General features: G+C 46.2%; 2 protein-coding genes across 3 annotated transcripts in view; both read right to left on the bottom strand.

Moving 5' to 3' along the window:
- Nucleotides 1–4161: 4161 nt before the first annotated feature.
- ACKR1 (atypical chemokine receptor 1 (Duffy blood group)) lies at nucleotides 4162–5164 on the bottom strand. Its single transcript, XM_036755041.1, has one exon. It carries the CDS (start codon nucleotides 5147–5149, stop codon nucleotides 4271–4273), a length of 879 nt encoding a protein of 292 aa, XP_036610936.1. The 5' UTR covers nucleotides 5150–5164; the 3' UTR covers nucleotides 4162–4270.
- A 2777-nt stretch (nucleotides 5165–7941) lies between these two features.
- Nucleotides 7942–26082, bottom strand: part of CADM3 (cell adhesion molecule 3) — a 54458-nt gene continuing 36317 nt past the window's right edge. The window contains exons 2-9 of one of the 2 annotated variants that reach the window (XM_036755040.1): nucleotides 18833–18969; nucleotides 18099–18251; nucleotides 15925–16062; nucleotides 15421–15588; nucleotides 14979–15069; nucleotides 14077–14246; nucleotides 11264–11389; nucleotides 7942–10454 (exon numbers count right to left, since the gene is read on the bottom strand). In XM_036755040.1, coding sequence (XP_036610935.1) covers nucleotides 10336–10454; nucleotides 11264–11389; nucleotides 14077–14246; nucleotides 14979–15069; nucleotides 15421–15588; nucleotides 15925–16062; nucleotides 18099–18251; nucleotides 18833–18950 — 1083 coding nt within the window. In that variant the 5' untranslated portion in view covers nucleotides 18951–18969 and the 3' untranslated portion in view covers nucleotides 7942–10335. Of the gene's footprint in view, nucleotides 10455–11263; nucleotides 11390–14076; nucleotides 14247–14978; nucleotides 15070–15420; nucleotides 15589–15924; nucleotides 16063–18098; nucleotides 18252–18832; nucleotides 18974–26082 lie in introns of both variants that reach the window. The other variant, XM_036755039.1, reaches the window with a different exon arrangement.

A 26082-nucleotide genomic window follows, 5' to 3' on the forward strand; every position in this document is an offset into this window, starting at 1 on the left:
TAAGAGCAAACCCCAGAACTCTGTTTAATGCTGTGTTTTTCAGACTGTGGGACAGGACCACCAGGACATTCACCATTTAGTCGATTCATCCTCCCATGGTCCTGAAATTCTCTCTTTCCTTGAATTCAGAAGACTGTGTTTGGCACTGGGGAAGACATAGCCCCTGTCCTTGTAGATTTCCGGGTCAGATAGGAAAGCCAAGACATAGACACTCAAACACGTGCAAACTTCTTATGCTGGCATAGGGGATACTAGCATCACCTAATAGCAAGAGTGGGTGGAGTTAGTCTGGGAAAGCTTCCTGGAGGAAGGTTTGAAGAGATCCAGGGATGGCTAAATGAAGGAAATGGGGAAAGTGAGAGCCACAGAGACCCTTAGGGGCATCTTGAATTGCACCAGTCTGAAAATCAGGGGTGAGTAGAATGACTTGTTTCCTACTTCCTCTCTTGTTTATACAACTTAGCTTAAAAACAGACCCTATATTTCTAGCCTGGACAAAGAGACGCCAGATATGAGCAACTCTGGATATCAGCTCAAGAAGCTCCACTAATCAAATTTCCCCAGGCTCTTGACTCTTTGACTTTTCCCCCGCCAGCTTGCCAAGTATTTGTTTTAAAAGAAAGAAAAAAAAAGACAGAAAGAAAGATGAAGAACACCAAGGAGCCTTTTCACTGAGCTGATGTCTCCCCCTACCCACCCTCCAAATCACCTGGACTACGACTAGAGGTGGTTTGAAGGGACCCGGACTTGTTAATTAACCTAAACAGTCACATTCCTCATTTGCAAGGTGAATTATTGTTAATTAAAACCCCAATTCTCTCGTTGTTGTGCCCAGACAGTGAGCTGGCTGTTGTCAGAATAATTAGATAGCGTGTGATGGTTTTAATGCAAATCCCTGGCAATTAGAGTTGGCAGTAGATTGGAATTGAAATCCCAGCAAAGTTCTCAATCAGAAGGATGCAGACAGTGGTGGTGGGAGGAGGGGGATTAGAGGGAAAGGAGGTCTTGCACCAGAGATGGGCAATAAAAGGGGAAAGCCCAACAACCCATTTCCCAAATCCTTCCAGATAACCCTAATTAGATGTGGATTGGGGTGGAGGAATGAATGAGAAGGGATGACCATTGATCTAATGTTCAAAGCTGGTCATCATCATCATTACTGGCATAGATATTGTGTTCCATTTATTTGGTAATATATGTAAAACAGAAGGTGGTACAGTGGATAGAGGATAGGCCCTGGAATCAGAAGGACCTGAATTCAAATCCAACCTCAGACACTGCTTAGCCATGTGACCCTGAACAAGTCACTTAACCCTGTTTGCCTCAGTTTCCCCATCTGTAAAATGAGCTAGAGAAGGAAATGGCAAACCACTTCAGTATCTTCACTAAGAAAACCCCAAATGGAGTCACAAAGAGTCAGACAGGACTGAAATGACTCAACAACAAATATGTAAAACATAAACGGATTCCCCACCCCAAAAATATATTTGAATATCTATGACAAAGCCCAGAAGGATTCTCTCATAAACATCTGTCCAAGGAGGGGAGATTGCACAGTGACCCTCCCAGGAGCCTCCTTCTCTCTTCCAAGTCCTGGATTGCTCTTTCCCCGTTCTTGGTTCTCTGAGAAAATTTCTCTTTCACCAGAAATCCTCAGGATGACAGTGATCGGCTAAAGTTCCTTCAGACTCCAAGATTTCTGATTCTTAAAAGCCTTAAGAAGGGGACCCTTGTAATAATAATAATTCACATGTATGCAAGAACTTTAAATGCATCATTACCTCGTTTGATCCTTGGAACAATCTGGGGAGGCAGACACTGTTATTGACCTTATTTTACTGCTCAGGAAACTGGCCCCAGGGGCTAAATGATCTGTGCAGTATCATGCAGGTAGTAAGTATTACAGGTGGGTTTTTAAACCAGGTCTTTCCAACTGCAGGTCCAGTGGCTTATACACCGTCTGTCTCTCTAGGGGAAATTCCAAAAAGTTTCAAGGGAGCGTGGGGCTCACCACTAAGTTTCAGCATTTGGTGGTGCACCATGAGCTGTATCAATAAATAGGACCATGGTATCTTAGGGAAAACCCCAAGGAAATGATGGAGAATTACAGCAGGAACAGTGGAAGCTGGGCAATATGAAGCTCTACCTAAATGTAAGAGTAATTAATAATTAAAAAAAATGCAATCCCATTACCCATGTGTCTCCCCATCACGACTTCTAGTTTAACTAGGTCAGACTTTGAATCTGGCAGATTGCATTCTAAAATAGGGGCTCTACTAAAGGGAGAGGGGCAGGGGCTGGGGAGATGCTGGAGGGAGGTGGAAGGGTTGGGTGGACAGTGGTAAGGAGGGAGGGAGAAACTGGGAAGGGATGAAAGGGAGGAGGTGGCGACAATAGGGAGGCTGGGGACCTCTTCGCAGCTTGAGCCCCACCTGTCCCTTCCTCCTCTGAGATGTCTTCTCTACCCCCACGCCCTCCCTGGGGTTCCAGAATGTATTCCTTGTTTCCTTTGGCCACTCAGTCCCTCCCTTCAATTTATTAGCAACCAACCAGGGGGTAGTCTGGTTGTTGCTAAGCAACAGGAGGTGGGGGGATTCTGAAACTACATCACTCCCTCCACCCCCAGTCCAAACTCTCTGAACCTGACATTCTTCAGTCCACCCATTGCCCTACCCCAGCCCACAGAAAAACAGTCCATTTGGGAACTGATGCCAAGCACAGCATATCTGAGGAGATGAGTACATCTGTGTCCAGCCAGATGTTGGGTAGAGGACTTCCTGGGCCACAGCTTTTAGGCTTGTTAGAGTTCAGTGGAGGGACACCTTGACTTTCTTCCATAGTGTTTGTTGGTGGGAGGAGGCGGGGTGGAGAGGCTTATCTGACTTACCAGTCTCTAGGTTCTATTGTGCTCCCCCTATAGCGAGGGGAGTTTAGGCATGAAAATTTCTTGTTATGGATGTGTGTTCAGACATGGGCAAGAGGCTAGTGGGCCAAGAGTAAGCAGGGAGAAGACTTTAGGATGTGGAAAACTGAAGAGAAAGAATAATCTGTAAAGGCCTGGCCCCAGAACTTGGATCTGGGGGAGGAAATTTAGACAATTCCAGTTACAGGATGGGTCATAAACTAGCCTTCACTAGGTCACACACCTAGTAGTTTCCTCCTTGAAATCCTTCCAGCATTCCTCTACCTCCACCCCCCCACCCCCACTCTCCTTCACAGAGAGGGCAGGTCAAGGAAATGAGGGAGGGGGGGGGAAAGTGAAAGGAGAGGAAGAATAAGTCACAACCCCTGACCCCACCTCCTAAGAACAGAAAGGAGAAGTTAGAATTAAGGAGAGGAAAGAGAAAGGAGGGAACTTGGGTTGAGGGGACCTAATAAGGAATTTAAAATGGATACACAAAAACATAATTCAGCACACACACACACACACACACGAACGCACGCACAGGCACACAGGATGACTTTAGCAAGGAGGAAGGCATAATGGTCATCTCTAATGTGCCTTTCAGCTTTAAAATTGCTGTGAGCTATTAGTAGGAAGGGTCTTTTGCCTGACAGTTCAGGAGAGCTGAGAACTTAACCCATGACATCTGTAACCAAATCAGGAACTCTTATGGTGGAATCAAAGCATTTACTCTAGAATGAGGTGAGGAGGTAGCCTAATAGGGATGAGCTCTTGTAGGTTTCCTAACATTACTTTCTTGATTCTGGGCAGAAAAAAAATGGGAAAGAAAGAAGAGGGAACCAAAAGGAGCAAAAAGAATAGGAGAACTGATTGAAAGGAGAATCAGTGAAATCCTGAGGTTCATTCCCACTGCTCCTGTTCACTCCAGCTTCCCCATTCAATTTCTATTCCCTCCAGGTTCCCCAGCCACCTAGACCTTTCCTGTCTCACCTGTGAAACCAGTCCCCTTAGGAATTCTTTCCCTGATCCCTCTTCTTAACCTTAAGGCAATGATCCTAGATCTCAAGGGAACCTTTTATGTCCATCTGTCCTGCTTCAGGGGTAATCTCTGTCCTGGGAGCTCACGGATACTGACTATTCCTCTTCCCCATACTCCCAGGCACACCTGATTGATATCAGCTGTTGAGTCAGGTGCTGGTCGGAGTGCCTAAGGTAGGATCAGGCCCACCACCCTGGCCAAATAAGAAACTATCAGCTTCATAGCAGCACAAACTTTAATGTCAATTGGCAGCAGGGAGAACTGGGACTTGTCTCCCAGATGCCAGGATAAGGCTGCGAGGGTTGAGGGGTGGGGGAAAGAAAGGTCTAGAGTAGGTTCACTGTGGGGGGGCAGGTGACACAGTGACAAAACAGTGCCAGCAGGAAAGGAGTTGCTAGGCAGTGCAATATCCCCAAGATCTTGGCAGAGTCTAAGAAGAAATCGAGGGTCTGCTGGGTAAAGCACTCATTTATCACCAGGACGTCTGACCTTACCAGGGCATCATACCCCATCACCACTGCATGGAGCCACCAGAACAGGAACCAGGCCCACAGGACATTAGCCCATGGCCTTGGCCCTCCACCTCTTACCCTCTGTACTGCCCATCCCCCAAACAGGCCCAGGGGCAAAATGAGGAAAATGGCAATGCAGACCACAATATGGATCACACACCAAACCCACACATCTTGGCTGAATGACAGGGTGCAGAGTCCAGAGGTAACATCACTGGCCAGGGCGACAGGCAAGGCCATCAGCAGAGCAACACCCCACAGAGCCAGTGAGAGCTTGAGAAGCCACCTTTGGTGCGGCTCAGGACCCAGGTAGGTATGTACACACACCAGGAGAGCCTGGGCAAAAGCTGAGGCATACCAGAGCCCATGTCCCAGGCAACAGAGGGTGGTGCCAGGGGCAGGGTTCAATCCAGGTGCCAGGATGGGCAAGACAATGCTGAAGAGGGTACTGGCCCCAGCCAGCTGTGCCAGGATGGTCCGGCCTGGGCATAAGGGCCAGCGGGCAAGGGGTTTGAGGAGGACAAAGAGCAATGCCCCACCAGCCAGTATGCCTAAGGCACTAGTAACAGCAAAAAAGGGCAGTGAGGAGCTATCTAACAGCGTACAGGAACGGCAAGGAGCAGCCGCCTCCAGGTCATCATCAGTATAGTTGTAGGTCTCATTCCATAGAGTGTCCCACTCGAAACTATCCATGGTCCAGTTTTCGAAGTTCTGAAGCCCGGATTCTGCCTGGGAAATATACCACAAGGGGCCACTCAGAGAATCTTTTCATTCCCTCTTCCCACCCCTATTATGTAGAATGAGGTGTGCAGAGGAGAGGAAGGAACAGGGTTGGAGAGGCGGGGAGGGCTGGGATCAGAAGAGTGAGGGAGATGGGTAGAGTGGGCAATTGAGGAAGGTGGCAAGAAAAGAAGATAAATGCAGTAGGGACCAGTAAGAAAGTGAGGGGCCATAATAGAGAAAATTGGGAAGGGAGAATAAATTCCAAGGGATTGGGGTCTGTGGAAGAGTGTAGAGCATGAGGATGGGGTTCAGTTCAAAGTCTAGATAATGAGATATTAATGGGGTATCCAGGGCTTTGAACCTGAGGAGAGTAGAAAGGGTAAAGGAATATAAGTGATGAGGAGGAAAATGTGTGAAGATTGTGGAGGGATTGGGGTGAGGCAAAAGATGAGAATGAGTGTTTGAGAAAGGAAATCAGAGAAAGAAAGAATTGAGGAGGGAAGAAGTGAGGGATAAGGTGGGAAGGTATGAGAGGAGAAGGGAATGAGGTGTAAGTGGTCGAGGAGGGAATGATTAGAAGGGAAGAAGAGAGAAGGAGGTGAAGATTGAGATGGGAAAAAAGAAGGGGTAAAAACTAAAGAGGAAAAGGTAAGCAGTTAGGAAGAAAGGGCTTATGAAGGAACGATGAGAAATAAGGTGAGGAGGGCTGAAGGGGAAAAGAAGCAAAGAATGAGTAGGGAAAAGATGAACTAAAAGAAGAAGAGAGAAGTGAGAAGAGACGGGTGTGGGAGTTACAAGTGAGGAGCAAGAAAGAATGGGAGGAAGGGTCTTTGAATCTTGGCCCCCACACTCACCCGATGCAAACAGTTCCCCATGGTTCTGGGCTGAGCTCAGGGCGGTCAGGGTGGGCCAGGGACCGAGGTGCCAGAGTTGGTGTCTGAACCTCCAAGATAAGAGCTAAGGACTAATGAGAAACTTCATGCCCCAGGGTTGGATAATAGGGCGGAGTCAGGACTGGGTGGGAGTTAGTGGCAGAACCTTCAGGAAGTCTAGTAAGGCACCTAAAGCTTCCTGCTCTGGGGCCAATATTGGCCTGGGATCTTCATTCAATAAGGGAAGGAAAGCGGTGGGGGCTGGAAAGTGGTAATTCTCCTAGAGGTGGGTGGAGGGGCAAAGAAGCTGGGACTTTCCACAGGGAGAAGACTGGCTAGGCTAGAAAAATATAGAGACACCAAGGACTCTGGGAAATGGAGAGGAAAAGGTGCCTAGTGTTATCCTCTGTCACTCCAACTCTTTCAGGCTGGTCCTAGGGAAAACCAGGGAGCACCAAGAACTCCTTGCGAACAAGAGAGGCTGTTAGTGGTAGCCTGTGGTTGGATGTGTGTGATTATCTCAAAAGTAATGTATATGTGGTGTATGTAGGTTTTCTAGATCCCAGTCTGAGTTTATTTCACTGTGCCTATCATGAGGCAGCTGGATGTGAGTGTGCTTATGCATGGGTGTGCCCCTGTGTATCATTTTGAGTGGTATGTGTCACTAGAGGTGGGTGTCTGAGTGTCAGTGTGGTTCTTTCAGTCTGTGTTTGTTCAGTGTGTGAGAGGGAAGGGATTAGGGTGATTTTTCTGTGAGTCCATGGGGTTACTTCCCCTGGGATATCTAGTTGGGGCATATAAGAGCAGAGGCTTGCGGTGAGAGAAGCTTTTCCTGTTAGCCTGGCATCCTGGGATTATGCAGTCTGCTGTGCAGTGATCCAGCTTCCAATAGGTTGGTCCATGACAAGATGTTATCCTTCCCCTGTGGATCATCACCTCCAAATAGATGACTTTCCTTTTTGGTAGACCTGTTCAATCCAACTTCAGTCTCAGTTTCTTCGTCCTTTCCTTCATTTTGACCTTTGGTCTCAAGGTTGGAGGGGTCTGGGATATGAGCATTTGGATTCAGCAATATAGAAAGAGTAGTACTTTAAAGATGTTCAGGGAGTGTCCTGGGCTTTTGGCATGGCCTATTTAAGGCTGCTTAGGTCCTACCTTGGGGTCTCTGCCTATGTCCCTCCTGGGATGTTCATCCGAGACAGAAAATAGTGGCAGTGGGATGACAAGATGAATTGTGGGAAAGGCATCTTATACTAAAGTAAGGTTAGTAGTTTTTGTTTCTAATGCAGTCTTTCTAGCCAGCCATCCTAGAGATCACAGAATTATAGAAGTCAGCCCAGGGAGTCCTAGCTAATGCCGAACAGTCTAGTGGCTAGAGTGCTGGACATGGAGTCAGGAAGATCTGATTTTAAATTCAATCTCAAGCATTTAGTAGCCATGTCACCCTGGTCAAATCACTTAACCTCAGTTTTCTCCTCAGCAAAACAGAGGTAAAGATAATTCCTACCTCACAGGGTTGTTGTAAGGATCAAAGGAAATAATGTATGTCAAATTCTTTGCAAACCTTAAAGTCCTATGGAAATCTTCCTTACTATGATTAAATGTTAGCTATGCCACCCTCCCTAGAAAGAATGTTTTTTTGCCTCCTTTCAAAAATCTCTCTCAGGATTCCTATGTTTGAGGATGGGCAGCTGTGAAGAAGCCCCTGTCCCCATTTCTGCTCTTGAGCAGAAGGGACTCGGCAGATATGAGAGAAGACAATCAGCATAGAGCCTTTCTTCTGAGAGTTATTCTATTGCTCAGGGGGTTACTGTCCTGACCTCTATCCTGCCCTCCCATCCTCTCCCCCCACCTATGTGGGCAGTATGAGCAAAACATGAAACATCCCAGTGACACGGATAATCCAGATATATTGAGGGGTAGCCCCTCTGAGATTAGCACAGGAGAATTAGAAAGGTTATAAAGATACACGATCCCCTCCCATCCCATCCCTTCCCCTCCCACCTCCCTGGACAGACACACACAGCACGACAGGCCCCCCCTCCCCCGCCCCCCCGTACAAATATGGCTTCTGTGTATATGGACAGAGTGGTTCAGCTCGAAAGAGTTAGAGTTGTTTGTCCTGAAAGGGGATGCCAGGGATGGAGAGCCCAGCAGGGCTGGGATCCCAGGGTCCCTTTCTGTTGGAGGGGGATTGGGCCCCTGGTCTGGGTGTGGGGCTGCCTGCTGTGCCCAGCGTTGGGAAGATTCAGAAGGGCATTACCTGAACTGAAGGGAGTACACTTTGGCAGGGAGGGAGAGAGATGGGTTTCCTTGCCAGGTTGCAAATGCCCCTCCTCCCCACCATTCTTATTGGGGCAGCTGGCATAGGCTGGGAGAAGAGTGAGGGGAGTGCCAAAAGGAGTCCTGGTCCTGAGTTGGGGGCAGGCCAGGAGCCCTGAAGCAGTGGGACTGAACAGGGTGGGATGGGGGGGGGCGGTGAGCAGGCCTTGTCTCCATAGCAACCAGCTCAGGGCCAAGGAAGCAAAATGGATGATGAGAAGAAAGGGTGGGGATGCAAAGACAGGAGACCTCATCCCCAACCCTCTTGGCCCATCAACCCACTGAGCAGACTAGGGGAGCAAGGGAGTGGGTAGTGAGGGTATTAGAGGGTACGTATCCAGGAGAAGCCTGGGGTGTGCATAGCAAGGACTGTGGCACAGACTTGGCGGCAGGAGAGGGGTAGGAAAGGGTGTATGTGTGTTTCTCTGTGTGTGTGTGTGTGTGTGTATGTGTCCTCTGGGGGGTGGGGTGATGGAAGGAGGGGAGGTGCTGAGCAGAGACCCACCCTGAGATTCCTCTGTTTGAGGCAGATGGGCACTGGGGGGTGGCATGGTTAAGACTAGGATGGGTATCATCCCAGGGTGAGGTATGTACCCTAACCTCCCAAAGCCCTTTTGTATGCCTTCCCACAGTCACCATTTACCCCTGGGCCTCCCAAACTCTCTTTGTCTTGGGGTCTTGGGCAGGGAACAGCTCCATGCAGTTAAGATCTTTCTAGGTTTTTTGTTTGCAAATGCTGTTGTTATATCTATCTGTCTGCTGGGGGTAAGGGGCTTTGGCATGGGATGGCATAGTAGGGGAGGGCTGGTTGTTTTGTAACTCCTTGGAGGGGGTTGCCATGCAACAGTTCAGTGCCTTGGAGAGGAGTTTGGGGCCCCTTTGTAGAGGAAAGCAGGCTAAGTTTGGGTCCCAGGGCATTTCCTCTCCCACTGCTGACATAAAAGGAAGGAGACAGTATTGCCCTGCTATCCTTTCCTGGCCCTCCCTACTCCTTTCTCCCTGTCATGGCCCCAATCCCCTGGCTGTGCTGCTTCTGAAGAAGAGGGAAGGGGATGGGAGGAGGGGATGTGGTATTATATAAATCTTAGGAGTTGGGGGGAAGGGAGCGGCAAGTCAGTCTCAGCTGCTCTTTCACCATAGACATCTTCCTTTCTGCAGGTCTTGGCTGTCATCTCAGTCTGAAGCACTGTGCCCCTGCCTCACTGATGGGTCCCCTTCTCTAATATCTGCTCCTAATTCCCAGGCCCTGCCCTTCCCTGTAAGGGGTGGGGTGGGGGTTTGGTCCAAGATAAAGTAGAAGAGCTGGCCTCTCCAGTACCATGATGGCAATGCCCCTGAGAACTCAAAGTTCCCAGAGCCCTCTGCTTCTCACTCCCGCCCAGCTGGTTCCTAGCTATCTGAGGAAAAAACAAAACAAAACAGAAAAACACACCCTTACCTGGAGCCCAAGACAGCTTGACCAGCCCCATTTCTGGAGATGTGGCTCCTGCCACATTACTCTGGGAAAACTGCTCTGCTCTAGGGATGGACAGTCCTCCAGAGTGGACCAACCCTAATCTCTCCTTTCTTCAGACCCCTCTATTCTTTGCTCCTTCACTTTTCCTCTCTTAACCCTTCAGTTTCTGCTCTCCCCTACCCAAAGGGCCCCTGCCCCCTCCAGCCTGGACACGGATTTGATTCTGGGATTGTTAAAAATAAAAAATAAACCCAAACGCAGAGAAGCCACAGAAAGGGCCGAGGGCAACCCTCTCTTCCCCTCCCGCCCCACCCCTCCCCATTCCAAACCGAGTACAAAACCTGGCCCAAAGCAGACATTCTGTACAGGGGGGCGGGCTGGGCTGGGGAGCAAGCGGGAGGGGGCGGCCCTGGGGTCGCTCTGTACAAGTCCGGGTTGGTGCCTCGGCCCGGCAGGCCCTGGGGTGGGCCCCCCCCGGGGGGGCCGTGACGGATGGGCAGACACCCCTAGATGAAGTACTCCTTCTTGTCATCCCCGCCTGACTGCCCGCCCTCTGCATTGATGATGGCCGTGTCCGCGTCTGGTGCATCATCTGAGCCTTTGGCCTCATGTGTCAGGTAGGTCCCTGGACAGAGACAAGGGCTTCCTCTCAGAAGCATTCCCTGGCCTCTGGCACTCTACCTTGCCAGGTTTCCCCTTCCCTTCCCTCCACCAGAGGCCACAGATCTTCTCCCACTCCCTCCCCAACCTCCCCTACATGCCCTACCCAGGCTTTTCTACCTAGGGTTCCTTTTTGACCTCTTGACTTCAGTGGCCCCAATGCTATGAATATACATGGCCTTAAGGGGCCTGTTTGGGGGTAGGGTGGGCTAACTTTGCTCAATGGTACAGTTCAATTCCCACGGGCACTAGGACTGACATTTGATCTGCCTTTACAATCCAGCTACTAGTTAGAGGTAAAAATTGGGGAAGATTGGAGTTATAGTGAAATTGAGAGAAAAATGAAAAATGAGCTAAGGATAAAGAGTCAGGAGAAAAAGAGAAATAGATATGGTTGCAAGAGGAGAAAGGATGAAAAAGGAAACACAGGGTTAGAGAGAAGAGGAGAAAGAAGAAGAGAGATAGTCATGGAAGTATATGAAGGGAATTGGGATGGGGATGAAAAATGTAGAGAGTTTATGGCTGGCTGTGCATGGTAGAACCCTAAAAGTAAGAAAAGCATGGGAACAGCAGCTGGCTGAGTGGGCAGGTCATCACCAAATTACCAGACTCTATTCTAGGGTTGTCAGGGACAGTGCTGGCAGTGAACGGCTCTTCCCTTTCTCAAAGTCATGGGGCTGCTGCAGCCTCGGCTAGTCTTCCCTCCATCCCAACCCCCTGACCTGGCTTAACCTCTCTCCCTTTGGCTCCCTCAGGTCTGTTCTACCCCCTAACCTTTGTGCCGGATCAGGTAGTGACCCAGAATGATGAGCAGGATGAGCAGCAGGAAGACGATGAAGGCCACAATCCCCCCAATGACAGCGTGGTAGGTGCTGGAAGTTGAGATCACTGGGCTGTGGTCTAAGAGTGGGAGATGCAGCACGGTAAGACCTCACCAAAGCCCCCATTGTTCCCTATGAAGCTCTTGGGTTGAGTACGATGAGACCCGGGCAAAAGGTCTGGGTCAGGAGTTATGTCAGGGGATTAGGCATGATATGTTTGCTGCCTTCCCTAGTGTAACATACATTGTGTTGGTGCCCTCTGAAGGGTCCTGGCTTTGATCATTGTCTTCTCTCTTTCTTTTTTTACTGCTGTCTTCCCAGGGGTTTTCATCTTCTCTGATTCTTGCTGCCCTTAATTATCCTCCTCAAATCTAGGCTGATTCCTCCAGATGACTTGTCCTAACCAATTGACCTAGGGTTCTGAACCTGACAGGTAAGGAAGGGATAGCAAATTGATGTAGAAGGGAGAGAAGACCCATGGGGGGAAATAAGATGGGAGAAGGGAGTAGGTATTGGGGCCTCCAAAGGAAGGCTGCTGTTACTTTATGACAGGATAGTCTTAAAGTCTTGCTCTGGTATGACTGAGATTGAAGGCTCAGGACTCCACACATACCCCTAGATTAGCCAGAAGATTTTTATTTCCTTTTGGTTGGTGGGGCAGTTAAACAGTAATGACTTTCTCTCTGAATTTGGGGACCTGCCTTGAAAACATGGGGGACAGGTCTTCTGGGCACAGGCCCAAAGTTGGTTGGTTGGCAGAGATGGTACCATCCCTGGACAGAGTCATATATAAATTACCCAGGAGAGATAAAGTAAGAAGGCCCAGGACTTAGGCAGGTCTGATGCATAGATAGGCCTATGGATGTTTCCTCAAACTGAATGTGATTAACAGCAGATTTAGTATCACCTTAGGTCTGGTTAGGCCAGGCCTTTTATTTTCTTGCCTATCACTGCATCCTGGGAAGATAAAATGTCTACTTTCTTTCTCTTTACTCTCTGCTGGTGAGAGAGGACATGGTTAATACTGGGGATTTCATGTAGTGTAATTTGTAGGAAATAGTCCAATACTGATTCTGTGGAGTCCATACTCTGATGCCCGTCTCCCAGGGTACATACATTGGGGCCACAGTAATTAGATAGGAAGTATTACTGGTTGAATGTTCCTTAGATTCCTATGGAGCCAGTGGAGATAGCAATTATCTTTGGGAATCATAAATTCCTATGACTGGAAAGGGTTTCAGAGGTCATCTTATTCACTCTCTTGTTTCCAGGCAAGACTCGGACTAATTCAATTCTAGATAGAGTAGTCTCTACCAGTAATGATATTCCAAGAAGGGGAAGTGATAACCCATTCTACCGCCAGGCTTCAGTGTAACTGATGAGGCAGATTAAATCAAACAAGACTCATCTTGGCCCTTTGACAATTCGTGGGACCTGAGAGTGGATGGAGGAACCTATCCTCGAGGACACAGCCATTTTAGGGAGATAACTTCTAAAGCCCAAGTACTGTCAGAGTTGGACTAAGGCACTTCCTGGGCAGAAACCTCACTGAATCTCCCTGTGTTTTTTCTGGTTTTTGGGGTTATGTAGTAGGCTTATCAGTAATGTTGTTTTGAGGATTGAGCTGGCCCTGTGAGACTGGAAGTCTTGAAACATTTTGAGTAGACACAGACTCCAGAGGTTTCTGACCTCAAGATGCTCTAGAATTCAAAGCTCTCTGTATTTCCTAGCTCCTCTTGTGAATAGTTCATATGAGGGTTCCTCTAACACCCTGAGGGTACCCCAGATCCTAACAGCCCTGTCTTTATTCTTATTCTCCTTGGGCCTTCCTACGCTGAAGACAGCTGAGGCAGGCTACTTGGCTGGACTCCATTGCTATTTGGATCTGGCAGAGAAGGGAAAGTTACACAGATCTTAGGTCTCTGGCAACTCTCCCACTTAGAGATGCTTTCTTGGCCTGTTAACCTCCCTGAGGCCTCACCTTAGTCAAGGGCCATAGCTTTAAGCCAGAACCTCTAGGAAAGAGGAAGCTACAGCCCTACAAAGAGAAGATAAATCTTTTCAGAAGTAACTTTGACTGTGCCTTTTCATTGTGACTGCTTGTCTCCTGTCTCTTTCCTGGACCCAGCAAAGCTTGCAGGGAAGGGAAAAGACTATAACATGTACCCCCACAACCCCACATCCAAGCCCAGTAACATGACTGGCTTGAAGGAGTAATCTTCTGGTATGCAAAGGGCAGCTGTCTGCTGACTTGGGGGCCTAGAGAGCTTCATCCATGGAATTATCGCCCTTCTTGCCAAGGACAAGGTGAGACTGGAAGTCTTGGGACTTTTTGAGTAGACACAGACTCCAGAAGGTTCTGACCTCAAGATGCTCTAGAATTCAAAGCTCTCTGTAGTGAATATTTCCCAGCTCCTCTTACAAATAGTTCATATGAGGGTTATTCTAATACCCTGAGGGTACCCCAGGGTAAGAATCAACACTGTTGGAGGCAATAGCCACCATTCATTCCAACAGGCAGATGGGGGGCACACCCAGCTCTTCCCTCCTCCTTGTCCTTCCTTACTCTTGAGTAGACCTGAAGCCTAAGTCCTCAACACCCTCAGAGCCCGCCTGAACTCTTTTCTGGAGTTCATTCTCAGGCCTATTATCAGAATGGCTCAGAGGAGCCAGAGAAGTGAGTAAGTAGGGCAGAAGAAGACTAGGGATAAGGTAAGCCAATTAAGAATGAGGGTTGGGGGGGGTGACGGAAGGAGGAGGGCTCACCGCTGACATCAAGGGTGTAGTAGGCTATGTGGCTGCCCATGTTGTTTGAGGCTGTACATTGGTAGATGCCGCTGTCACTCTTGTTGAGAAATGGAAAGATGAGGGCACTCTCATGGGTCATCAGCAGTGGTGGCTCAATGCCCGTCTTCACCCACTCGTACTGCTGGGGGCTGTGGAGGCAGAGAGATCAGAGGGCTGCAGGGAAGAGGAGGTTGAGCAGCTGTAGGAATAAGAGCCTGGGAGTAGGGGGAAGTCAAGTTGAATAGAGAAAGGGGTTGGGGATGCTTTGGGAAGATTGGTGGCATGGGGGGGAGGGGAGGGAAGAAGCATCTAGTACAGGGGTGGCCTTCTAGGTCCTTTAGTGCAGGCTTCTGACTGACCTGCAGCCTTAAGGCCCCACGTGGCCTTAAGGCCATAGATTCTCCACCCCTGATCTAGTAAGTGCTTACTGTGTGCCAGGCACTGTGCTAAGTGATTTACAAATATTATTTCATTTGATCCTCATAACAATCCTAGGAGGGTGGTGGTCATGGCAGCCTCCAGAGTCTGTGGCAGTTGATGGGACTCTGAAAGCTACCTAGAGATAAGGAAGCAGTCTCTGGATGAGGAGAGGTCTTGGGTAGGTTTGTGAGCAGAGTTTAGTTTCAAAGCACTTTTGCATACATGGATGTGCATTACTATTGTTGTTAGATCAACAAATCCTATAATGGGTATAAGTGGCTCCTAGGAGCATCAGCTTTTGTTCTGTTGTCCTCTCCTTTGTAGACAAAACGTGGAGGATGAAGGGATTTGTCAAGCAAGGCCATAGAAATTAGTGGACTAGCGAGGGCCTGATGATGGGGCCTGTATGTCAGGGTCGATATGGGAAATAAAGTGAGGGACCAGGCACTGGTTCTTCTTACATGGGATTGCCATGACCTTCACACTGTAGCATCAACTTCTCGCCTTCTCGGGGATGTTGAGGATACGGCCTAATCATTGCTGTTGGTGTGTCTGTAGAAGTACAACCTAGGTCAGCCCAGAATTCCACACAGCTTCTCTTGAGACTCACCCCCAACCTTTGCCCTAAGTTCCTTTGACATCTTGGAATCCCTCAAGATTTCCACTTCAGAATGCCTGAGTCCTGCCCCTCTATATTACACTTTCTATTATATCTAATTCCTCTGTACTGTCCTCCATTTCTCCACTGGTCCTGCCCCACCATCCCTCTCCCCTCGCTCTTATCCGCTTTTCCATTGTTCATGTCCTTTGCATTGCTGGCCTGCCCTCTCCCCAACTCTCCTCTTGCCAATCTCTGCATCTCAAATGTGATCCCTGCTCCATCTTCCCAAACCCAGGACGTACAGAGGACCTCGATCCGCTGAGAGGTGGACCTGTCCATGTCTTGCAGAGACTTATGCTTTACGGAACACGTGACATCAACTCCATCATCTTCCCGGAAAACCTGGAATTCCACGGAACTGCTCACTGTGAACGTTTTATTGTCATCCTCCTGAACCATGTTTGGTTTTCCTATAGCACAGAAAATGCACATAAACACACACGTACAGAAGACAGTGAGCCACAACATACACACACACACACACTCTCCCTCTCTTTATATGGTCCCCACCACAGTTGCACTGAAGTTGTGAGCTTTAACACAACCAGGAAAGTCCTAATAGAGACATATTCAGACATATAGCATGAGCATACATCATTATACACATTTGTGCATAAGCATACAAAATATCTTTTATTCCTCTTTCTTCCTACTTCCCCATAGCTATCACCCCCGTGCACATATACATAGACACCCTTATATGCATATACACAAACATCATGTGGTAGGTAGGGAGGAGTACTTACCCTTGAGCTCCTGGTCACCCTTCCTCCAGCTGATCTCTGCTGCAGGCTTGCTCCCTTTCGACAGACAGGTAAGGCGGGCTTTCCCCTTCTCCGGGATTGCAGACACATAGCCAGTGATTTGGGGCTTCTGTGGGATTCCTGCCATAGATTGGTGGGGGTATGGCCAGGATAGGAAGGAGAGGCACTATGAGTCTGCTTCTAACCCTGCCACTTCCTGTCCCTGGGGATCTTACTACTGAAAGGCAGTGCTGTGTAATGGAAAGATCAATGAGCCTGGAGTCACAAGACCCAGTTCTGCCACTAACTGTGTGGGACTCTTTAACTTTCTACCTTCTAATAACCTTCTACTTCTTGAATTCTACAATTCTAAGATAGTTTGGATAAGCTATCTCACACACGTGGGCCCAAGGAATCCTTCTCTGAACCCCAAATTATAAATACCAACCTGGGAGTAATACCATCCATCTGAAGAGTCAGCCACATAGCCTTGTTATCCAATAAGAGAAAGCCAGGGGTAGAAAGACTAAGAAAGTCTGGGAGCCTGCCAGTCTGGCCCAGAGGGAGGCATGACTCCACAGAATTCTTCTTTTTGAACAATCCAGATTCTTTCTCCCAAAATACTAATATGAATCTTTTACTAGAAAGAACAGTATCTCTAAGCTAGGAAACTAAAGAGTCAACCTCTAACAGAATAACTCCTAAAAGGTGAGAAATCTGGACTTTTTTTCTAGCCTCAGCTCTTTTACTAACTAGCTAGCTGTATGTCCTGGAGCAAGTAACATGACTTCTCTGGGCCCAGTTTCTTCATCTATAAAAGAAGGAGGTTGTACCAGAAGATTTCTAAATTCCTTTTTATTTCTAAAAAATATGCCATTCAAATCTATGATGCCTGAGTAAAGGCTGGGCTCCCTCTGTCTTCTGTTTCCTAAATTGAGTAGATTCTGATAGCAGAAAGTGGAGTAGGCCCAAGGGAACCTTGGAAAGTATTTCTGCACTGGCAAGCGAGAATGGGCATTAAGTAGGTAGAGCTTTAACTAGGGAGTCATATGCCCTGGGCAAGTTCAATTACTGTGGGATGAAGGGAAGTATGGCCTGGCATAGGAGAATACTTGGGAATGGAGAAAATGATGTGGGAAGAGTCATAGGCTATCAGAGGTACCTTAATCTCAATTGTCTGCAAGAAGAACTGGAAAGTCCTCTGGGGACTTTAAATCCCAGATGTTCTACTCCAGGTTACAGTAAGGCCAGAAAAGGGGGCAGCCTATCCCTCACAGAGTTCAGCCCAGGCCCTTGCAGTGTAACCGGTAATCTCTAATCCCTTCAACATAATTATTTGTATGTTGTATTTCTTCATTAAAATGTGAGCTACTTCAGGGCAGGAACCATATTTTTTACTTTTTTTTTATATCCTCTGTGTTTAGCACGGTACCTGGAACATAGTAACCCCTTAATAAATGCTTGTTGACTGACTAACTGGGGAGAAGATGAGAGATGAGAGGTGGCAAATAAGGGTGGGTCTTTGGGAGAGGGGTACTACAGTATCACTAGCCTATTGAATACAGAGATTAAGCAGGGGCAGTCATACCACGCAGCACAGGCTATTGGAGGACCACGACACAGTCAATCAGTCAAAAAGCATGTATTAAATACTTGTTGAGACACAGGCATATTAAGATGGAGGACTCCTGGAAGCAGTAGGGGAGAAAGTGTTTCCTGGATGTCAATGCCCTGGAACAAAATCTTGGTCACCTTGCCCTGGTTAAATCTCTGTATACCAGATTTTTGCAGGGAGGTCATCACCTAAGTAGTCCTTGAGTTGAAAAATTTTTGAACCACCGCTCTTGTAGTATAAACAATGGGATGAGAATGAAAAGGTCTAAATTCTAGTCCTTGTTCCACCACTAAGCATCTATGTAACTTTGAGTGACTCATTTAATTTCTTTGCTCTTTAGTGTTCCAATCTATCAAGTGGAATTAATAGAATTTGCCCTGCCTACCCCAAAGGGTTGTTGTAAGGATCTAGTGATATAATGTATGTGAAACTGCTAAACAAACACAAGACAGAGAGGGAAGGATGGGTGAGGGAAGAGCTTGATAGGACTGGAGAACTGGAAGGAAAAGCCTATAATCAAGGGGGAACATACACTGGGGAAACTGGGATTTGGGCTCCTCACCAAGCACAGTGACGAGAGACTTGGCAGTGCGCACAGGCATGGTGAAGATGGAGCAGGTATACTCGCCCTCATCTGCCAGGGCCACCTTGCTGATACTGATGGTCAGTTCGTTAGGGGTGGAGCGCACCAACTGGATCCTATTGTCTCGAAGTGCTGGGGAAAAATGGGACAGTTGGAAGCCATGTCCTCCACCCCACCCCCATCTCAAATTATACTCTTAGCACTTTCCATGTCTATTTTCCTTTCCTAGTTGCGCCTTCTCATTATTGGGAGGAAAGGTGAGGATGGGGAAGAGAAGGTGTTGCCCTTGAACTATTTTTTTTTAAAAAGAGTGTTCAGTTTCCTTTCTAGGACCAAGAGATATATGATGGTTTGAAAATTATTCATGCAAAGGGTGAAATCAAAAGTCAGGGTGAACTTGGTGGGATCTTGTTCAATTCTGGATTCCTGAGCAGACCCTGGAAAACAAACTTAATCCTTTTCAGGGTCTTCTAGGGTGAGGCCACTCCAGAATTAGACCATGCATATTGGCTATTCCAGGCCAGACTTACAATCCTAAAGCTTCTCCAGAATGAGAATAGAGGGTGTTCTTCAAAAAAAATAAAAAGGTATTGGATCACTTTTGTTTAGGGGTCCCCAGAAATGGCTTACTCCACTTCTCTTCCCCTCTGATTTCTAAAAATCACATGCCATCCCCACCTTACCCAAGGGCACGATGACCTAGAAGACAGTACCTCTCTTCTCCCCAAAGTAGAGAGTCTGCTGAGCAGGGTTCGACCACTGTAGGGATGAGGAATCAGGGTCTTTCACTTGGCACTTGAGTTGTACGGTATCACCAGCCACTACTGTCATATCATATGTCCAGGGCTGACTTTCTGTAGGAACAAAGTAGGATCAGTTTTCTGTACATAACAAGGATTCTCAATTTTTGGGTGAGTGTGCAACCCTCTTTCCTCTCTCTTTCCCCTCCAGCAAACATCACTCCACTCCACTCTATTTTTCTTGCTTTCTCTAGGGCAGAGAAGATAATGAAAACTAAGGGTATGGGAAAGACATTTCCTTGTTCTCTTTCTCAAGGTACAAAGAGAGAGAACTTTGTGAGGAAGGTATAGGCACCCTGGATGTTGGTGCCCTGAAAGATACAATTGTTGAATGTCTGCTGAATGCCTGAATAGAACACAGAAACACAAAGACTCACAGGGATAGACACACACACACAATTTGTATACACAGGTCTGGGCATACTTTTTCTTATTTGATATATACATTGCTGGACTATCTAACCTGAACAATACGTATCCTTTTCCTCTATGTCCCAGTGACCACCCAGTATAACCTGGATAAGTACAGGGACCAGGGGATTTGTGTGGGTCCCTGTACTTATCCAGGTTATACAGGGGATGCCTAAATAGGGTGTCAGATAAGAGAATCCTTAATCTTAATCCCAATCCTCCAAGCACCGATTTCCTCAAACTGGCAGGTTGGACCTCTTAATACTAACACTGACTCCCTAGATGTCATTACCGACTTTTTTGACCTTCCCCTCCCCATTCCCTATAGCACCTAAGCCTTGGCCTCCTACTGCCATATTGGCTTTCTGCAATACTTTTTCCCCCTCACCCCACAGTACAGAACCCTAAAGAACCAATCCCTTCATTCTCTACAGAACTGATTTTATCTAGACCCAGAACAATGGGGAAGAAAGATGAGAATAGGCATTTATATAGTGCCTACTATGTTCCAGGCACTGTACAAATATTATCATATTTGATCTTCACAGCAACATTGAGAGATAAGTGCTGTTATTATCCCCAGATGAGAAAATTGAGGCAAAGTGACTTGTCCAGGGTCCAACAGCTAGTCTGAGACCGATTTGAACTCAGGACTACCTGACTCCAGGCCCAGCCCTTTGGTCACCTAGTTGCCATAGGACAATGAATTAGTTTAACCCAACAATACTCTACCCTGAACAGGCTCCTACAGTAAATCCCTTACGAACCCCTCCTCTTCTTCCTCTCCTTTACACTAATAGCGAACATTTCAGAAATGATCCTGGTTTTGTAGCTTTAACCTCTCACTGGCACTGCCTCCCTGCTGTCTCAGTCATACCAACTAGTCTCTTTTCAACATACACTTACACTGGGAGTTCTCCTGACAGAGGGGAGGGCACTCAGATGTAAGGACCAAGTACCCAAGTACACTCTTTTTGTCTCCCATACTGTCCAATAGTTCATATTTCCCAGGCCAAGTTTCTGTCCAGCTCCCTATTGGCTTTTATCTTAGACCCTTCTCCATCAGGAATCAAAGAATTTCAGCTAGAAGGGAAGTAATTTAGCTCAATGTACTCATTTGACAGACCAAGTCTCAGAGATGATGAATGATTTTCTCAGCATTTCACAGCAAGTTAATGGCAGGGCCATGACTAGAACTCAGGTCAGTAGACCCTGAGCTCAGGGCTCTGTCAGATCACACACACACACACACACACACACACACACACACACACACACACACCAGACAGCACTGGAACACTGAGAATTAGATAGCTATATCTTATTGAATGAACTGGCTGGGAAGAAGTTGTAAGTCTCAAATGCCCCAAGTTCATCACTTCCAAATTACAAGTGCTATTTCCTAGTAATAATGCCCCAACATTTGAATATTAGTTCTTCAGTCTTTAGTTTCTCTGGAAGAAATCTCTCTGGGTTGTGGTTTTGTGAGATTCAAAACACCCTCAAAATATCCTCCCTTGGAATTCTTTCCTTTACAGCGGAGGTGTCAAACACACAGACAGCAGGCAGCCAGCAACACTCCAGAGAACTGCCTGAACTAGATTAAAATGTAATTGGGAAATATTTAACAAAATACAAAAAAAATACAATAAAGCATAGAAAAGATATTTTGAAACTAAGTCAATATGCAACCTGCAGAAATCCTTATGTATGGATTTGTGGCCCCGATTCTATTTGAGTTTGACACCACTGTTTTCAAGAGGTGAAAGGTTGGGGGTATAGAAGCCCTTTCTATTGGAGTAAGGGGAAGAGAAAGAAAAAGTGGAGGAGGACAGTGGCAAAAATTGGGGCATACGACAAGTCCCTGGGGACAGAGCCAAGATGGCAGCTAGAAAGCAGGGACGTGCCTAAAGCTCTCCCCCAGGACCCTCCAAACACCTATAAAAAATGGCTCTGAACAAATTCTAGAACTGAAAATTCCACGAAATAGCAGGGGGAAGCAGAGCTCCAGCCCAGAACAGCCTGGATGGTCGCTGGGTGAGGTGTATCACAATGTGCTGGGAGTGGAGCAGAGCACAGCCCAGTGTGGGCTGCCCCCAAACCAATCAGACCCAGAGCAGGGTGGAACAGGCCTTAGCGCCCTCAATCAGTGAGCTGTGGCAGTTACCAGACTTCTCAACCCACAAACACCAAAGACAACAGAGAAGTTTAGTGGGAAAAAACTGCAGGTTCAGAGTGAAAGGAGTTCACATTTTGGCCACCACCTCGGGGCAGCTGAGGTGGTGCAGCTACAGAACTACAGCTGCAGTTACTTCCAGCCCCAGGCCCACCTGGTGGGAGGAATTAAGTGGCAGATCTGAGCGGGAGTGCAGAGCCTGCTCAGGTCTGAGTCAAGATCCGGGTTGGCGGTTCTTGGGGGAGGAGGAGCACTGATGTGGCAGAACTTGCTGTGTAGAAATACTTCTGAAAACAACAGCGCAACCCCTCAAGCTTGGGACAAAGTACTCTCTACAAGCGCTCATACCCTGATGAAAAACTCAAGGGTCAAGTAGTTGGCTGGGATCATGGCCAGGCAGTGAAAATGGACTCAGATTCAGACTCAGAATTTGGAAACTTTCTTTGGTGACAAAGAAGACCAAAACATAAAGCCAGAAGAAGTCAACAAAGTCAGAGAGCCTACATCAAAAGCCTCCAAGAAAAACATGAACTGGTCTCAAGCCATGGAAGAGCTCAACAAGGATTTGGAAAAACAAGTTACAGAAGTAGAGGAAAAATTGGGAAGAGAAAGGAGAGTGATGGAAGAAAATCATGAAAAATGAGTCAACAGTTTGCTAAAGGAAACCCCCCCCCCAAAATACTGAAGACAATAACACCTTAAAAAATAGACTAACTCAAATGGCAAAAGAGCTCCAAAAAGCCAATGAGGAGAAGAATGCCTTGAAAGCCAGAATTACCCAAATGGAAAAGGAGGTCCAAAAGACCACTGAAGAAAATACTACCTTAAAAATTAGATTGGAGCAAGTGGAAGCTAGCGACTTTATGAGAAATCAAGATAATATAAAACAGAACCAAAGGAATGAAAAAATGGAAGACAATGTGAGATATTTCATTGGAAAAACCACTGACCTGGAAAATAGATCCAGGAGAGATTATTTAAAGATTATTGGACTACCTGAAAGCCATGATCAAAAAAGAGCTTAGATATCATCTTTCAAGAAATTATCAAGGAGAACTGCCTTGATATTCTAAAGACAGAGGGTAAAATAGAAATTTAAAGAATCCACCAATCACATCCTGAAAAAGGTCTGCAAAAGAAGACTCCTAGGAACATTGTTGCCAAATTCCAGAGCTCCCAAATCAAGAGAAAATACTGCAAGCAGCCAGAAAGAAGCAATTTGAGTATTGTGAAACACAATTAGGATAATACAAGATCTAGCAGCTTCTACATTAAGGGATCAAAGGGCTTGGAATAGGATATTCCAGAGGTCAATGGAGCTAGGATTAAAACCAAGAATCACCTACCCAGCAAAACTGAGTATCATGTTCCAAGGCAAAATAGGGACTTTCAATAAAACAGAGGACTTTCAAGCTTTCTCAGTGAAAAGACCAGAGCTGAATAGAAAATTTGATGTTCAAACACAAGAATCAAGAGAAGCAAGGTAAACAAGGTAAACAAGGTAAACAAGGTAAACAAGGTAAAACAAGAAAAGGTAAACAAGAAAGAGAAATCATAAGGGACTTACTGGAGTTGAACTGTTTTGTTTACATTCCTACATGAAAAGATGATGTGTACAATTCATGAGACCTCAGTATTAGGGTAGCTGAAGGGCATATACATACATACATACATACATACATATATATATATATATATATATATATATATGTATATATATATATATATATATATATGTAGAGAGAGAGAGAGGGTACAGGGTGAGTTGAATAGGAAGGGATGATATCTAAAAAAATAAAATCAAATTAAGGGATGAGAGAGGAATATATTGAGAGACAGAGAAAGGGAGAGATAGAATGGGGTAAATTATCTCACATTAAAGTGGCAAGACAAAGCAGTTCTGTAGGAAGGGAAGAGGGAGCAGGTGAGGGGAATGAGTGAATCTTGCTCTCATCAGATTTGACCTGAGGAGGGAATAACATATACACTCAATTTGGCATCTTACCCCACAGGAAAGAAGGAGAAAGGAGATAAAAAAGGGGGGATGATAGAAGGGAGGGCAGGTAGCGGGAGGAGGTAATCAAAAGCAAACACTTTCAAAAAGGGACAGGGTCAAGGGAGAAAATTGAATAAAAGGGGGATAGGATAGGAAGGAGCAAAATATGGTTAGTCTTTCACAACATGAGTATTGTGGAACGGTTTTACATGATGATACTACATGTGGCCTATGTTGAATTGCTTGCCTTCTTAGGGAGGGTGGGTGGGGAGGGAAGAGGGGAGAGAATTTGGAACTCAAAGTTTTAAAAGTAGATGTTCAAAAAATGTTTTTGCATGCAACTAGGAAATAAGATATACAGTTAATGGGGCATAGAAATATGTCTTGCTCTACAAGAAAGTAAGGGAAAAGGGGATGGGGGGCATGAGGTGACAGAAGGGAGGGCTGACTGGGGAATGGGGCAATCAGAATATATGCCATCTTGGAGTGGGAGGGGAGGGTAGAAATGGGGAGAAAATTTGTAATTCAAACTCTTGTGAAAATCAATGCTGAAAACTAAAAATATTAAATAAATAAATAAGTAAATTAATCAATGAAAAAAAATTTGGGCATTCAATGCTCAATGTCAGGGAATCAAAGTTCTGGAAAAGGGCAAATAGCGGAACAATGAGTCAGAGGGCTGGGACAAAGTGGGTGAAAAGGTGAGGGAAGAAACAGGAAGGATATTGAGAAAGATTGGTATGGGCCTGGCAGGACCTGATGTGACTTTACTAGCCATGTTGTTGGGGTCAGTACAGACTTCGAAGCTAAGGAATTTGTGTGGGGGGATTAGGAGTTTCTTATGTTTAAATCTTATTGCTATTGAGTCATCTCTGCCAGAGATGACTCCTAGACACACTCTGCCTCTAGGGTTGTGCCTGACATTTCAGTGTGAGGAGGAAGAGGCAGTTGAATCATAATGAAGGGGCAAATTCTTTAAGATACCAAATGAGAGAAAATCCCTCATGGAATTTTGGAAGGACAAGTAGAGTACCCCTATGGGATAGTAAAGTTACCACCTTATAAAGTGAGGTTAATTTTTATCATAGGCTTTTAGATTGTAAGAGTTTGAAGGAACCTCAGAAATCACTTAATTCAAAATAAGGCCTTGAGTAACTTGCCCAAGGGCATAAAGCTAGTTAGTTGTATAATGGAAATTAGAAACCAATTGTCCTGACTCTAAAATCAAATTTCCTACTTTCACTTCATCTCTTAAAACACCAAATTACAGATTCCCTGGGTTCTAAAGGACTTCAGAAGTCATCTAGACTAAGCCCTAGTGGAACAAGAATTTTTGACAGCATTGCTGAAAAATAGTCATCCAGCTTTTACTTGAAGTCTTTCAGTGATGGGGAGCTAATTACCCCCCCTCCCAAAGTCTGTTTCACTTTTGCACATTTCTCATTCATAGGAAGTTTTATTCATGACCATCTTAAAATGTGGTGCCCAGAAGATGACACAATATTCAAAATGTTCTTTGATTAGGGCTCATTGCCAGGTATACCCAATGCAGGCACAGCCTGATTATGATATCCATCATTCTGGACACTAATTCAGGCTAAGAGCTTTTTATTCACACTGTTGACTCATCATGACCTTGAATTCCATTAAAACCCTAGAGCCTCCCTCCCCTGCCCTCTCCAAATTGAGACTGTAATGTATCTTCACCTGCCTCATCATGCACTTCGCCAATTGATTTTTTGAACCCAGGTATGACTTTATATTTATCTATGCTACATTTTATTTGTCACAGGCAAGACCTGAACTGAGTTCTGAATCCAAGAATAAGCTTTCTATTTGCTACACCCTCATATGTACATTACCTCCCCCCTTTACCCTCAATCTTCTCTCTCAAACCCATACTTAAATTTTAATGCCCTAGGCAATTTTCTAATACTATAAACTCTAGTAGTTGTTGTTTAGGCACAGTTCTGCTTTGGTAGGGGAGAGTTTTTCTTATTGGTGATGTTCTACTCGAAATAATTACAAGTCAGGTCATACACAAATGTGTGTGTATTCGATTGTATCAGATTCAGCCAGTTTTCACTTGTTTGTTGTTGGTTTTGTTTGGCCCAGACCTGAGATTTCATAGAGCACTGTCTAGGATGCCGAGAGGTTGATTGACATTGGTCCTTCCACAACCAGGTACAAGTCAGGGACTTGAATCGAGACTTTTGGATCATTTCTCTGTGAGCCAACCTATTAGCTGTCCCTCCTAGCTTCCTGTCACCGGCACACCCGGCAGGCATGTCATTTCTATGCCTTTATCCGAGTCACCGATAAAAAAAAAAAAGGTGAAGAACAATACTAGCTCAACTCTACAGATCCTTGAGGTACTCCAGTAGAGACCTCTCCCCAAACTACCATCGATCTTAGATTATTATTCTTGTATTAACCTGATAGCCTCGTGCTCACTAGGCAGCTGGCTGGTTACTGAGGACATTGTGGATGGTTCTTTTCCTCAAGCACTCTAAGTCGTCCAAGAAACTCGGGGTAAGGAGGTGGGGATGGAGAGGGTAAGGAAGAGAAAGAAGCTTTACT

This window comes from Trichosurus vulpecula, chromosome 4 (assembly GCF_011100635.1).
Source record: "Trichosurus vulpecula isolate mTriVul1 chromosome 4, mTriVul1.pri, whole genome shotgun sequence".
Lineage (NCBI taxonomy): Eukaryota > Metazoa > Chordata > Mammalia > Diprotodontia > Phalangeridae > Trichosurus > Trichosurus vulpecula.